Consider the following 16,827-nt stretch of genomic DNA (forward strand, 5'->3'; position numbering starts at 1 on the left):
CACTTCAGCCATACATACATTTTGGCCATTTGAAGCTGTGAAGCTGAATCATGCGACACATTGTGAGCTTGTAGATTTTTCATACTTTTGAAATGAGCAAAATGAGTATACTTTCTACTCTTGATAGTACATTTTTATACTAATACTTTGTACTTGTACTGGACGTAAATACACCGAAAATTAGCAAGTGTGCTATATCTGGTGTATTTACGTCCATGCGACGTCCATTAATATGCATTGTCCTGTCCAAATAAACAAATAAAGTAAAGTAAAATAATATATATTTTAATTCCTGACTTTTCTACATTGCAATATTGATACTTTTACTTTTAAAAAGTACTTTTTCCACCACTGACCCTAGGACTGAGATGAGATGACCGGGGCAGATAACAGGTGCATGAGGCCTATACTGTCTCTTGCCTCCCTCAGATGTCCCTGTCTGTATGTTGCTCAATTTTTCCTGTGTGTCACTAACTCATGTGAGAAGGTGGATTGTCCGTGTTCCATGCCACGCTCCAGTGCACAGCTTCATTTCACAACAGGCATGACGGTCTGCATTCAGCATACACTGTTTTTGCTGCTTTGTTATTATTTGTTGTTAATGGTTGACAGATTTAAATGGAAGCATGTGAAAGTGCCAGTATATGTGTTCCAACTTTTTCATCCTTATAAGGTTTCTTTTTTAAATACAGAACTGTAATCTAGTTTGACGTTCTGAAATGTCTGATAATGGCCTATAAACTCTTGTGTATCTTAAATGTGTTTTCTGAAATGTAATCTTCACAATACTTCTGTTCATGAATTTTCGGTTTAATTTCCACAAGAGTTCACATCACAGACATAAGGTTAGTTATAAGTATGTCTGCATTGGCATCAATAACAGGTAATCTTGTGCTTTTGTGCAGTAGCCTATTGTTTCTATGTTACCACACAGTTCACAGTTTCTCTGATATAGTTCAATGGGTCAGAATTTTGACGGATTTTCATACAATTTGTATTGTCTGAAACGTTTTGGTGGCAGGGCAACAAACAGACCATGCAGTCAGTTTGCTTGTTAAGAGAGCATCAACCCTGACATTTCACTCATTCACTGCAACTGCATGGCGAAGGAAAAACTGAAGACAGACAGTCTGTAGACTACACTTCCACTGGGTCATTAACATTACCTACTCACATAACACGATTCAACATTTTACACCAGTTCGAAGTACAAATAAGGTGTGTATGATCTGACGGAAACTTTATAGGACAGCGGAACATACAACAATAGTGAAGATAAGAAAGTAGATCGGATTATCTGGGAAGTGACACCTATAACACCATGCAGACATCGACCAGACGCTGGAAAAAAAATCTCTATAGGAAATAGATCAGCAAATACCAACAGAGTTCCATAAAGTGACACTTGTCTTGCACTAACCCTGTCCATTAGGCTAGTCTACTAATGATCAGCCACACCGATACTGATACTACACTGGAAGTTAGATACAGAGACGACCAATAACCTGCTATCCATTGGTTGTCTATCAGTGTATATAACAATGTAGTACAGTATGCCTATAGGCACACACCATACAGTATGCCTATATAGGCACACACAGTTTTGTTTGTTTGTCCCCATTTTTTTCCCTCTCATTTTGTTTTAATTCTTGTGTTGGCTGAAATGTCCATGCAGCAACATGCACCTGCTTAGGCATGTCAAGAATGTAGTCTGTACAGTATAGTCTAATAATAATAATAACAATAACAATAACAACAATAATAATAATGTGATAATAGATTGTTGTAACAATAAGAATCTTAATTAATTGAATGCACAGGACCACAATGCAAACACCCTTTTGTGTTATCCTTTTAGCATCATCATTTTCAAACTGTTAATAAAGTAGGCCTATTCAATCAATCAATCAATCAATCAATCAACAAATAACAATTAGAACAAAAATAATAACAATACGAAATGTATAGCCATAGGCTAAATGCTTCTCGTTCTTGTCATGCATAGCGAAGGAAATATCCCTCTTCTGTCTTGAAAGTCTTTATGGCATATACAACAGAGTCCAAAGTCCATGAAAGTTTTGCTGATAAGAGGAGCCAATAAAAGCAACAGCGCTGCAGTGTAAACAGCTTGGCCTCAGTCAGAACGGCCTCATTCTCAGGATTTGCATAAAGGCCCCATCAGCCTGCCCACTAATTACCATGTTTTATATCCCCCGCACTCCGAAAGCATCATGGCAAATTAGCTATCACTCCCCTCAACAGGGAAGTGAATCAACTTCTTCGAGCAGGTGTCAGGAATAGGAACACCGGACAAGAGAGCTCGGAAGGAGGAACTTTTTTTTAAATACGCTTTATTTTATTTATTTTGTATTTTTCTATGATATGAGTTGCGATATTTAATGTTCTTTAAAATGGTATCCAAGTTGACATCCCTGCAACAGGAACTCCTCAGCGCCCTGTTGGACTCCGGAGTCAGCAAAGATGTTCTAATGCAAGCGCTGGATGATATGGACCCGAGCCCGGCCGGCTTTGGAGTAAAACTGGAGAACTTACAGATGTCTCCGCCGAGCAGCAAGATGAACGGGAGCGACTCGGACACGAAGCCGGTGTTTCACACGCTCACGAACGGACACGGTAACGGCAACAATAAGGGCAAGCTGTCCGGAGACGAGGGCTCCGAGGACGGGGACGACTTTGATACTCCGCCGATACTGAAGGAGCTGCAGTCGCTCAACACGGAGGAGGCGGCCGAGCAGAGAGCTGAAGTGGACCGTATGTTGGCGTAAGTCCTCTGAACAGCATTTCATCTAAAGTGAACGTTATAAAACGCGAAAAAATTACTAGGTTTAATTTGATAATAATAGGCCTACAATTATTATTATTTAACAAGCCAGTGTCAGAAAATATAGGCATATCGTTGCTCTCCGCACTATATATAGGCTATATATATTTTTAATTGCCCAAAGTTATGGAAAACATAACATCCATGGAACATGGCCTCATGTTTGTCTATTTACAATTTTGAATAAACCCGCCAGTAGGCCTACTACGTTTTTACATTCTGGTTAATTATCCACATGGGCTACTATTTCTTTACCTTAGCAAAATATCAACTAAACAAGATCTATGTATTATTAACCTATACTCCACCTCTCGGATTGATAAACGTGTACAGTGGGTTACGTTACGAGAACAGACACAGTAAAGTAAAGACACAGGTGTGTTTCGTTTGATTTTGTCTTTGTTATTTTTGTTCAGGCCGTAAGGGCCTACCATTGAATTTAGTTATTTCATAATGATACAATATAATAACAATTATCACAATATTTATCATAATCGTATTCATAAGCGCTAAGCGGGCCTACAGTACCGATAGCTTAACTAAATAGGCTTATAATTGTTTATGACAATAATAGGTCTATTTATTTGTAATTGCCGTGGTTATAAATAAGTAGAAACGATACCTTTCTCCTTTGATTAACTCAACTTCAAGTGCCATATAGAAGCCTAAACTAGGCCCATATCCATTTATTTGTGATGTGCTCTCAAACCTTTACTGTAGACAAATATTTCATGCGAGTCATGGTCACTCTATAACAACACCGGAAGAAAATCAAAACTAACCCACGTGTAGTTAAGTTATTATTAATTTTATTCTATAAATCATCAACTGAAAGATACACAGTGGCGTGCGATTAGAGTGAATGGAGATCTGGTTATTCATTGTCAAAAGTTATAAACCAACATCTCCACTTAACCCACAGACTTAGATGTAGGCCTCGGCATTCTCCAAAACAAACAGACGTGTGTAGGTTTGCCATAATTACAGATGTCAGTGAGTTTATACCTACTAATCTCTGATTAGGGCAAGTGTAAATTCGTCCTCCGTCATGTTTTGATCATACTGGCGCAAGAGATTAGAGCATCGACTATAGCTACCGGATAAAACAGCATTTTGTGTATTGGCTACTAAATAATATGGTAAGTGCCAAGTGGTGACTTTTGTTTCAAATATTATTGCATTTCGTTATTAAATAAATTAAATAGCCTGCAACTATAATTAAATGACTTATGTTTTAGCCAATATGCGTTTCTTGTTCAAAATGATTAATGTTCCGAATTAGACAAATGTGTTCCAGGACAGCTCAAACACGGGTCTGCGTGGTGGTCTAGGGACGGCTAGGCTATTACGGGCGAATATGCTACTTTTATTTCATTTGTTTAACAACACAATCGAAATATATAATATATATATATATATATATTTTAACATGATACATAGCCTATATGCCTACATTGTTCTTTTGTTTAAGTTTAGGCCTATACTAAAATCTTGATGGGCAATGGAGGATTTTGTGGCTTAATATTTCTACAAAATGTCTTTCTGGGAGTTATATAGTTCGAGGCTATATATTAGGCTAGCTAGTAGGCTATATCTATTTGACTTGTCGTTTCCCATCGACCTATACATTTTGCTGCTAAGAGTCCGGCTGCTACCTGTCATGGGTAGAAACATCATACATGATAACCAAATCTGAACTTATTTAATTTAACTGCAGGGATGGATAACACAATGAATCTGCCTGCCGCTATATATTTCAACTTATAATAACATTAAACATAAACCACAAACATTAAAATTAAACCAAACCAAAGTAGTATGTAGCCTGTAGCCTTCTACAATTTATAAAATTAGGCTAGCCTAATTAGCCTAATGTATGCAAGGTGTTCATTACTAGCATCCATTTTTAAACGTGAAGTCTCTGGCCTACTCGGCACTGCATGACGAAAGGAACATGTGCCTAGGAACAAGGCCTAGCTACGTAACCACATCAGCTCATTGTGAAATGAATAGTTTGCCCTGTGTTTTATCAAAAACAGCGAGGACCCATGGCGTGCTGCCCGTATGATCAAAGGTTACATGCAGCAGCACAACATCCCACAGCGGGAAGTGGTGGATGTAACGGGGCTCAACCAGTCGCACCTTTCCCAGCACCTCAACAAAGGCACGCCCATGAAAACGACGAAGCGAGCAGCACTCTACACCTGGTATGTCAGGAAACAACGGGAAATTCTCAGACGTAAGTTAATATTTGAGTTTCTCACAGTGTGGACTGTGGACATGAATGCCAATAACCGTGTAGCTGTAGCATTAGTATACCGGTAGTAGGCTTACTACGTCAGAATGCGCCACCAACAGTGTCCTATAGTGCACTGTCTTGGTCTGGCACCAATTGATTAGATTGTTAGACCTGAGGGACTGAGGCATGTTTTCTGAAAAACTTCACATTTGTATTTAACAAATTTAAAAAAGAATATTGTTATAGCAACAACTATATAAGATATATATGCACAATGTTATGTTACATCCTTTGTCAGTAGTTCAGTAGTCAGTAGTTTTTTAGATATATATTTTTAGGGCTTTTTTCTACCTATATTGATTGATACAGTAGTCTGACAGGAAATAGGGGCAGCGATGGGGAATGACACGCAGTCAGGATCGGGAGTCGAACCCGTGACACACTGTCAGCTGGCATTAGTAGCCAGACAGCCAGACGGCCAGTGGAATATGCTGTACATTTTATATATCATTATGAGTGATACTGTCATATTTATTTGTTGTCAATAATAAATAGCTTGCTCAACCATTGTCTGCCTTTTAATCTCCGTTTTTAAACTATTATGAAAACTAAGTCAAAGTGGATTTCTTCTTTCATTTCAGAGTTCGACCAGATTCGGCAAGGCGGTATAAGCGATATGACAAACAAAGACAATCAGGATCCAGTGTTCTTTTTCCCAGAGTTCAACCCATCAGGCCAGGGCATGGGGCCCGGTGATGAGGTTGGCAGTGAGCCCTCCTGCAAGAAAATGAGACGTAACCGTTTCAAATGGGGGCCTGCATCCCAGCAAATCCTCTACCAAGCTTATGAAAGGCAAAAGAACCCCAGCAAAGAGGAGAGGGAGGCTTTGGTTGAAGAGTGCAACAGGTAGGTTAATTCCCGTCATTAGTGTAGAATTCAACCATCTGAAAAGTAGGCTACATTGCCATATTTCCTACACCTACATCGATGGTATGTACCTCACAAATAATATCCACTACACTTGTCATTTTGCGTTACTGAAAGTACCCCTGTCTGCTTCCCGTAGAGCTGAATGTTTGCAGAGAGGCGTGTCCCCGTCTAAAGCTCACGGCCTCGGCTCGAATCTGGTCACAGAGGTCCGAGTCTATAACTGGTTCGCAAACCGACGAAAGGAGGAGGCCTTTAGGCAGAAGTTGGCGATGGATGCCTACACACCAACTCACAGCCTCCTCAACCCCCTGCTGCTACACAGCTCGCCGCATCACCCCCAGAGCAGCTTATCACCTCCCAGTAAGATGACAGGTATACTTTAACATCCTATATGGTGCAGCAGTCCCAAGCATGTATGATGACAGATTGCATGGAGACTTCTGGCATGTGTATATGCTTATGAATCACAATTGATCAACAGATGTTTAAAAAGAAAAATCTAATCTGACAGTATTCGGGATTGCTGCAGTGACTGCTAATGCAATTAATAATAATACTAAATAAACATTGTTTAGAACTTTTGAGTTTTTACGAGGACAACATTTTCAAGTAATTTTGAAAGAGGGAAACAGTTGATGAGATCAATGGAAGAAGGAGGGGCAGAGAGAGAGAGAGAGAGAGAGAGAGAGAGAGAGAGAGAGAGAGTGAGTGAGCACAAGTGATCAATGAGTGAGTGAGTGAGCTGAGCAAATGCCATTGTTATTCTGATCTGTGAGAACACACTGAGAACAATCGACATTGTACCTGCAATCTCCACTCCAAAGTCAGCATGTAGAAGCATGGGCACAAAGAGCAATCCTGTGACAGGCCAGGGTCAGGCCAGGGTCAGGGATGGGGACAGCAGCATCCAAATTACCACAACCTAACACCATCATTTCCACATTTCCTCCTCCCACATAGGTTGCTAATGACTCCGTTAGGAGAGTTGCCAAAACAAGGAAAAGCTACATTATTGCTCTGACCATTTGACCCTCAGGTGTTTGCATTGAGTGTAATTCAAGTGTTGACCAAGTCTACCTGTTGTATGTGACATAAGAAACTAAGCTGATAGGCTTTATCCTCTGTGCCATCACTCACTGCACTATAAAACCATGATATGAGAGACTCAATCAAAGCCTATTGTTGTCCTCTCGTGTCAGAACGCGAGGTCATCTTTGAAGAGAAAACAAACCGTTTACCTTGGCATGCTCTTTTACCTCTGGATAAATTGCTCTCTCTCGTGGATTGTCTGTTTGCTGGAGATTTGGCTACATCACCTGACCAGGCGTTGACCTCAGGTTGCGAACCCTGTGGGGTCAACGAGAGGCTTGTTGACGAGGGAAGGTGAGGCAGAAGCGAGAGGGGTCAGCAGCGGAAGGCACTTTGCTCCTCCTAGGCCTTCAGTTTGCCGCTGACAAGGTGTCCTGCTGGCATCTCGCCAACGCTCATCAGCTGTTTTTCAGTGTCAGCCCCTGGTCTGGCAATAACATCCCAGCAGGGCAGCTCATCACGTTGCTAGGACACGGCCCGTATTATGCATGGTTAATGGCCAATTAAAATCCTTAGCTACTACATCTCCTAGGCCTTTGATAGGGGGCTCCCCTGACTTCTACCGCCTTGCAGGGGGTCCCATTGTTTACGGTCTATTAGAAGACCGCAGTCACTGTAACCTAGGTTCATTTATCTCCCGTGGACCTAAAGGAGGCCTCCCCCTCACCTTTATGAGCAGCAGTATGGCTGCTAAGGCTCGGTGCAGACCTGGAGCAGCATGAGCTGTCCACTGGAGTATTGGCTCTTTTCTGGCCAGACAGGACGGATGGCCCTTTCCAAGCAGTAACCCCCTTCTTCAACCATCGCCACACCTTTACTTATATGAGAGAGGTCACTGCTGGGTCAGATCAAAGCAAAAGCCATACTCGGGGAATGTGTATTGATCCTATTTTGGTTCATCGAGTTTGGTCACAACTGTTGAGTGTGTAGCCTATGGTTGTTTGGTGTTATACACTTAGAAAGGAAATTAGGCAAACATGGACGGCTGACATATTTTCGTTTTTTTCCGTTGGGGAATGTGTAGCTAATAATTCTAAACTGGAAGCTACAGCAAATCTACCACTGAGATAAAAGTAGGCTATAATATTTAGCTAAAGCTACATACATTTGTTTTAGAAAACTACATTTACATAAAGAAGCATCATTTAAAAAAATCTTTCTCAGTGTAAAGACGTGCATTCACAATCTATGTTGTCAGATCATCAAACTGATACAAGCACAGACTGAATTTGGTAACTTTTATAGTTAAAAACGTTGACATAGTAAGTGACATGCCTTCTGTTCAGCAGGGCCCTATATGATTTATTTGATCAATTTAATCCTAAGAGTGATGGATATTGCTGAGTGTGATGGAAGGTCATGGTCAAAGTTAAGAAATGTCATGGATTATTATCAGCTAATAAAGTGGTTAGTTAATAACTTTGTCAATTATATCAATTGTATTGGCCTAACTACTGGATTTAACTTCACAATTACACAATTGCGATAAAAAAGGATATTCATTCTCATGCAAAGATAATGAAAAGAAAAGAATAAAAAGTATAAAAAGGATATTCTTCCGTATAGTGTATAGTGTAATTTATTTCAGCATGTCAGCAAGTGAAAAACTAGCCAACTCAGTTGTTCCGAATCAGGCACACACCGGTAGTGATTGAGGGGATTGATTGGCCGTGGGTGTATTTTGCCCTCCGTCACCTCAGGCTAGCTCCGAATCAGGAGGGGAACACACAGAAAAGGCTTAGGTCTGCACTAGTGTCCGCTGCATGGTCCATGTGCCCCAGAGAGGTACAAAGCCTGGGATACGTCCTGCAGAGACGCGGGAGGTCTATCATATGCACTGTCGCTACAATGAGCACTGCCTGGGGATGGGCAGGGAGGCTTTGATATTACATGGGTCACACAGGGAGCCGTAGCCTTTCAAACCCACTGCTAGCCCTTGCTGTACCACTCCCCTTCAAAGGTTCTCGCCCTCCCCCTGCTCTTGTTGTGCTGACTTTTTAACAATACATATTGAAAGCATTGATTTTTCCTTTTTTTCTTTTGATTTCTCTGATCAATCAGTCCTATCAAGAAACAATTGATTGGGACATATAACATTTTGAATATCAATGCTCAAGGGTGTATATAGCTAAAGAAGTTAGGTTGTATCTTTCCCTTTGGTTGAGGACCTTGGGAGACAATGTCTGCTGTCCCACTGTTTTTTCTTTTTTTTTAAGTTTCAGACTAGACAGAAGAAGCTCTCTTTACTGACACGGAGGTTCCCTGTAGCTAGAATTACTGCTAGACACAGAGACACAAAGCTAACACGCATAGCATCCTTCTCCCTCTGAAACAGAGGTTGCCCAGCTCCAAGATAACTGCATGTTTATGAGTCCTCTGCCATTGTGTGGCAATGGGGGTCATGAGTCCAATGGAGTGCTTTATTGTTTTGTAGCAGCATTTACTAGACACAATGGAGTGTTGTAGGGTTGCTAGTGTGTTGCAGAAGACTTTAACCACTTAAACCTTCCTTGACTGGTGTCCCTCAGGGGTCTATACCTGGTCCCCTCCTTCACCAAATCCTTTTGCCTAAAATAGCTGATGTACAAGCTCATGTCTTGTTGCGATGCATTGTGATTTTGTAGATAGGCAATTCTTTGGCAAATATTCACCTGACATGGCTGGGATTTAAAGTGGTTAAGGGTGTGTTGGTCTTCTTGCGGACAAAATTAGACGAAGTGTGTCCCAGTGTCACAGAGGCTGCAGACGTCCTGAGTTTTACATTTGCGCAGTTGTGCATATCTGCAGGTGAAATGTATAATTCGTTTTATAGCAGCAACACTTACATTATTCGGTATCGGTAATATGATTCCTCATTTGAAATGGATGATTTCTCTTTGGTCATGTCTGTTCTACAGCTTTGGATATATACTGCACATTATTCTGTTCAATCCTATAGGTCTTTAAACAACAGCAACAGATATTGGTCATGATTGTCCGCTGCCTTCAGGATGAACTACTGCATTGCACTCTTTCAGCTCAAATGGTTGAATGTCTTTCTAGGACTGACTGACCATGGATGGCAGCTATAGGGCACAGTCTGACATACCTGGGTCAGGGACAGGACTTTGGGACAATCTGAGATCTGAGTGCAAACAGTGTCTGTCTCTGCACTGTCACATAGGGACTGTCAGAGCACCTACTGTGGGAGGGTTCTCCCTGTGTGATGCTGGGACCGTAGGATAAGAATGTGTTTGACATTGCTTGTAATTGTGTAATGTTTACTTTGTTGGTATCATAGGGGGGCAGCATTGGCAAACAGGTATTTGATAGTGTGTGTGTGTGTGTGTGTGTGTGTGTGTGTGTGTGTGTGTGTGTGTGCGTGCGTGCGTGCGTGCGCGCGTGCGTGCGTGCGTGTGTGGGGGGCATTCCATTGGCCTCAGTTGAGAGACAACAAGTTGTCTAGACGTGGGATTAGGTTATGACATTAAAAGACCAATTTCCAAGTTTAACTTAAGAGTCTCCTGAGATTTCCTGAAAACATAAAGGGTGTCACTATTTCAGCATAGGGCACTCCTCGCGTCAAACAGTCTGGCAGCAGTGCAAAAGGTCTGATGGTTTTCTCAGGGGCTGCTGTTGTGAGTGCGTGTACACAGTGGAATGGCCTTGGCTGAGCTAGGCAGATAGCACCAGAGGAGGGGTCACTATGTTTGTTTGTTCTGCTCCCCCCCGTCTGAGGCAAAGAGCAGGTGAGTCTGGTAGGCTGGATTAACCCTGGCACTCATAGTCACAGAGCAAGGCCCCTGCAGGCTGCTATCGCTCTGCCCTATATATGCAATAGTTGTCGCAAAAAGCACTGAATACTGAAACTTAACTATACCCCTCTTTCTCTCTCTTTCTTCCTGCCATGCATTACCCTCCTCAGTGCGGTACAGCCAGTTACCCTTACCCGGTGAAGTCAGCTCCTCCACGGCCATTAGTCACCACAGCAGCAACGCCATGGTGACCAGCCAGTCGGTGTTACAGCAGGTGTCTCCGGTTGGATTGGACCCCAGCCACAGTCTGCTGTCACCTGACGCCAAGATGGTGAGTGAACACACCTGGGCCCTCTTGGCCTCAGATTAGATAAGACCTGGCCTGCGTGTAGCATACACATACAAAGCAGGTTCCTGGACCTCTACTCCCATAGACCTGTTGGCAAGAGCCAACAATTAGCACATTGTGCTGTTGTGTTCTGTGTGGAAGGTGGAGACAGGATGTCAGGCTGCGGCTGAACCCGTGCACAGCCTTCACCAAAGTGCACCAGGCATGTCCACTGCTCAGCCAATAAACCTGACAAAGAAACATTCTGCTCTTTATTGATTAAAGCGCAAAGAGAAGCCAGTGCTTGTTCTGCCAGGCAAATGACGCCAGTGGCCAGCATTTGATTATGTACGTTCTTTTTTTTTTCTTCAGTGAAGGGAATGAGTTTCTCCCCTCTGTCCTATTTAAATATTTGATCAGTGAAAATGAAACCTGCACATGGCCCCTTGTCTCCTCTGGTGCCACAGTGTTTAGTTGTACCTCTACACATTATACTAACTAAACACTTTTGCACCTGTACTCAACCCAAATGAAAAATGCCATACTTTACAGTTACACATTTGTGCATCACACACACAATGGTTAATATTGTGAATGACCTCCTTGTGATAGTTCACAGCACTTCCTCCTTTTCTGATGGTATGAAAGTAAAATTAAAATTGGCAGGACAGTCACGGTTGTACGCTGGCAGTCAGAACCAACAGTTTGTTATCTGCAGAAGAGTGTCTGACTGGTCCCTCCTCTCAGCGCTGCTGCCAGCGTAGTCAAATAGACCCAGCCCCAGTGTAGTGGGAGGACCCTGGTCCACATACATACTGTACACATGGGACCGTTTACAGTTTACTGTAAATGGTGAAGGAACTGCCCATGATCAACAATGCGAGCTGTATTTCCTCACACACATACATGTATACATACGTACGTACGTACTGTATGCACGCACTCACTCACTCACTCACTCACTCACTCACTCACTCACTCACTCACTCACTCACGCACCCATGCACGCACGCACGCACGTACGCACGCACGCACGCACGCACGCACGCACGCACGCACTTACACACATACTTACACACATACTTACACACATACATGCACAGATACAATAAAATCTTCAGTGCTAATTTAAAATGATGAATCAAAAACCATAAACGTACTCACCAACACACGCATACTTGCTCGCATGCACACACACACACACACACACACACACACACACACACACACACACACACACACACACACACACACACACACACACACACTCATCCATTCTAACATTTCCTAGCTTGTTTCTTTCCCTCTTACCTTTTGTTCCTTATCAGTATTTGCTTGTGAGCTGTATAAGACACAAACACTGTTATACAAATGCAACAGAACAAAGTCATCCTTCATCTCTCTGGCCTTAGTTGCCTGTTTCACTTGAGAACATCTGTGCTCATTTTGAAAAATGACTCATGTGAATTTACATGGTAGACACTTGTTGCAGTTACAGCTTTGCATGTAGCAGCACTAGTATATGACAAATAGTACTGGCACTAAATAACGCATTTCCCTTTTTCCCCCTGCAGATTTCAGGTGGAGGACTTCCTCCTGTGAGCACGCTGACCAACATCCACAGTCACAGCTCCCACCACCACACACATCAGCAGACACAGAACCTCATCATGCCTCTTTCAGGAGTCATGGCCATAGCACAAAGTACGTCTCCCTCCCAGTGCTCATTTTGTATTTTAATTTGTTTACGAAATTATCACCATATTTCATTTTAGCTTAGTTTTTATTTATTCTCCCACGCTGCCACATCATCAGCCACCATACAAAGTCATTATCTACATCATGCATTCTCAGTACCGATGGTTATTGTGCAGATTTTTTACCCATTGATACCTGGTGCAACCTATACGTTGTTCTACCCTTGATGCCGGTGCGCTCTCTGTGTCTCATCAGCTATTGCTATACATGTAGCAACATAACTATTTAAAAAAATAATTAATCAAAATGTGAAGGTTTTCAGAAACCTTAGGTCAGGCCCTAGAAGGCGTTCCCAGATTCGGCCTCAGGCATCAATGGGTTAAATTCCTTTTATTTAGCAACTTTGCAATCAAATGTTGTGCTTTTGCTGATATATGTATAATATAGATAAATTAGATATATAGTTACTCAACTTAAAGACGCACAAAATCTGCTCTGTTTGTATGCACAGTATGTTTGTCTACCGAGATCAATACGGAGTGATACAGATCTCTCTCTCTCTCTCTCTCTCTCATGCACACGCACATGCACACACACAACCACAATTTTGTTTCGCTGTCATGCCACATGGCTCTCGTTTTGTCTCGCTAGGTTTGAACTCATCACAGTCCCAAACAGTGCCGGTTATCAACAGTGTGGCAGGCAGCCTGGCAGCACTTCAGCCCGTGCAGTTCTCCCAGCAGTTACACAGCCCCCTGCACCAGCAGAGCCTGATGCAGCAGTCTCCCAGCCACATGAGCCAGCAGCCATTCATGACCACCGTAACGCACTCACACAGTCAGTACTCAGTAACACTACTCCTGTCCTCCTTCCTGAAGGCTGTTATTAACCTTTTGCATGAATCTCTGATAAAATAGTACACAGTAACATGTTAATTAACCACTTCTATTCTTAGTAAAATGGACCTGAGTTAGAACTGTACTTTGAACCGCTCTTTTTCCGTCTACTCTACACCAAATCTCTACACAAAAAGAATGTCCGATCTACAAGTTCACGACTCATCCCAACGCAACTTAATTCTGATCTCTTGTTATTTTTGAGAATTTCACCTACAATGACATTCCCAATATAGTGATGCCACAGTTAATGTGGTAAATTCTGAGAGTGTACAAATGAATTTGATCAAGGGTCTATTTGGTTCCATTTGTACACTCTTGGAGTTAAATGAACACTGAGGACTTTACTGTGTACAAGCATGAACTAACTCATTGACCGCCACCATTGACTCCGGCGCTGAAACTTATCTGCCTCCAGATACAGTGAGGTCTTTTATTTTGAAGACCCCAAAATGAACCGGAGGCTAAATCGCCTAAAGCTCATCTGGCGATCGTATTTTAAAATGTCATCAGAAGCGTTAACATTGTAACAGCGAGGTAGCCACGATTTAGTAATGAGCCCCTAACATCGACGTTCTGTTCAAACACCTCAGTCTGAGCCTCAATTCCGAGATCATGCTTGAAATAGCAGCGGACGGCGGGGAATCATTTCATTAACGGACCAGAGGCGAACCGAGCGTTACCTAGCGACAGGGGCGCTGCTAGACGGTGGATATATCAGCAAGACCATTCTGAATCAATAAAAGTATAAAATTAGACGTCAAAAGTTGATCTCGGCGGGGAGTGACTTTTAAATGCATTTCCTTTTTCATAATGATTCATAATGTCATAATGAGTCATATTGATTTGTATTTCTTTTGATTGCAGTGTACCCTCACAAACAGGAACCTCCACAATATTCCCACCCGTCACGTTTCCCCTCAGCTATGGTGGTCACAGATGCCAACGGCCTCGGCAAACAGGTCAGTCACACCACATAAAACATGATATAGGCTTATGTATGTATGGTATATGATCCCCATTCTACTTAACTTTGTCTCCTATACAGTATGTCACTTTATACCCCAATATGTGTCAGTGCATGATTATTCTGGGAAATCTGGCCTCAGATGCAGTCACAGTAACCACGCATATTTTGCATTGACTGTGTACTAGCTCTTAAACAAAGCTCCCCTAAGACATTGTGTTTAGCATATTATATATGTTACTTTATAATCATCCTCCCACCCCTCACCTGTTCTCCTAAAGAGAGCACATATTAACAGTAGGATGTGCTACATGATGTTACAGCATGTGTATGCGTGCTTGCGTGCGTGTGCACATGTGCGTGCACGTTATGATTGTGTATTGACTTATTATTTTATCCCTGTCACATTAGGATTCTGCAGTAAACAAGATGGTCCAACTTGGGGGTCTCTCATGGGTAAATACTTTTAAATACGTTTTTTTAGTAGAGTCACAAGGTGTAGTTCATCAGTATCTTACACAAATCAAATAATTTCAGACATAGTTTTCAATGTTCTTTTAGTTTTGTTTGTTTGTTTTTGTTCTTTTTGTAATGTTGATGCTGGGCTTGACCTTAGATAGCTCACATCCTTTTGTTGGTGGAATAGAAATGCAAACAAATAGACTAGATGGATATATGGATAGTATACTCCTCACAATTCCTATTTCCTTTGAACGGCCCATTCAATCAATCACATGTGCCCTCAGCCTGAACAACCCTGATTAACATTGCCTCCTTTCGCTTTCCTCTGGCTGGTGAGAGGGTTACCTCTGCTTGGCTAGGCCTGCGTCCACCGTCAGGAAATGAGAGCCAGCGTTAATCAAAGTTCTTGAGGCTTGCATCCTGCTACTTTAGCTCTATGCTACAGTGGGGTCACGGAGATGCAATGGGGGTGTTTTTTTTCTAGTAATTACAGCTCTTCCTCTTTCCTTCTTCTCCCTGCTCTTAGTGGTCGCTCTAGCCTGAAATGCTGTCCTTGCCGCTTTCACACGCTCAATTTCCCACGCTGGGACAGCGGTGCCAAACACCGCTACTGATAGACTGATAGGCTGATAGCTGAGAACATGGCATATGCTGTGCAATAGGTATATCTTGCACAGCAGCATGCGTCCTACCCTAGGTATTAATCAGGGGAAACTCATGATAGTTTCTACTTTTAAAGCTTCACCAATACGTAAAGCCTGTGGGGTTTCAGAAACCCAGGTCATTTCTTATCAGTGCTTTATTTGGTTGGGGCAGTGCAGAGACTGACTGGGTTCTCCACCTGACACAGCCAACATGCTCAAGCTTTATAACACTCGTGTTTGCCAAGAGCCCCCACCCCAATTCACCTGACCCTGTTTAAAACCCACCTCTACTTAAAGCTTAGTGTCTAATGACTAAAGTCTTAGCAACAGGTCACCTTTATCAGGTACGATTGTTTGCTGTCCGTAGGGTCACACCAGGGTCACCTGCCTCCACCCCACCATAGAAAGGGGGGGGGGGGGGGGAATCCACAAACAATCCAAAAAAAAGGAAAGAAAAAAAAGAGAACCATTTGAATGGGAACAAGGCTTTTCAGCGTCAGCAGAAGAAGAATGAGGAATGTATTTAATCAGGTGTGGCACATGAAGGTGCCGGGGCGATATTTACTTTGTACTGTAGCTGTTTCATTTCTCACTTCACAATTACCTAGATTCTACTGTATCTAATGTTTTGTGTGACGTACAACGCCTTTGTCTGACATTTGGTGCCCTCTCTCTCTCTCTCTCTCTCTCTCTCTCTCTCTCTCTCTCTCGCCCTCCCTCATACAGTGTCCTCTTCAAGCTTGGTGAGAGTGTACACCTGACTTCCTTGGTGCCCAGCAACCGAAGCACATTTTTCCACCCTTTCGCTGTGGTAACCGTGGCAACTCTTAGTAACTGGCAACTGCACACTGGACGATGAGTCAGTCAATAAACAAAGAGTGGCCGTGGAGAGCGGTGAAATGGGGAAGGGAAAAGACACTAAATTCACCTGCAGATTTTCATGACAAGGCACCTGGAAATGAGGCTGGATTTCCTCTGCCATTCGCAAAAGATCAATA

At 42.5% G+C, this 16,827-nt stretch overlaps 1 protein-coding gene across 1 annotated transcript; it reads left to right on the forward strand.

The window, feature by feature from the left end:
• Nucleotides 1-2,399: 2,399 nt before the first annotated feature.
• On the forward strand, nucleotides 2,400-16,576 carry hnf1ba (HNF1 homeobox Ba; the record flags this gene model as incomplete). Its single annotated transcript, XM_083773191.1, has 10 exons — nucleotides 2,400-2,782; nucleotides 4,882-5,081; nucleotides 5,723-5,987; nucleotides 6,148-6,383; nucleotides 11,005-11,165; nucleotides 12,737-12,866; nucleotides 13,512-13,697; nucleotides 14,624-14,718; nucleotides 15,135-15,179; nucleotides 16,556-16,576. The coding sequence occupies 10 exons, from the start codon at nucleotides 2,400-2,402 to the stop codon at nucleotides 16,574-16,576; spliced, it is 1,722 nt and encodes a 573-aa protein (XP_083629317.1).
• Nucleotides 16,577-16,827: the final 251 nt, after the last annotated feature.

The sequence above is a fragment of the Protomyctophum parallelum genome (genome assembly GCF_964188405.1).
Source record: "Protomyctophum parallelum genome assembly, chromosome: 9".
NCBI classification, from domain to species: Eukaryota; Metazoa; Chordata; class Actinopteri; order Myctophiformes; family Myctophidae; genus Protomyctophum; species Protomyctophum parallelum.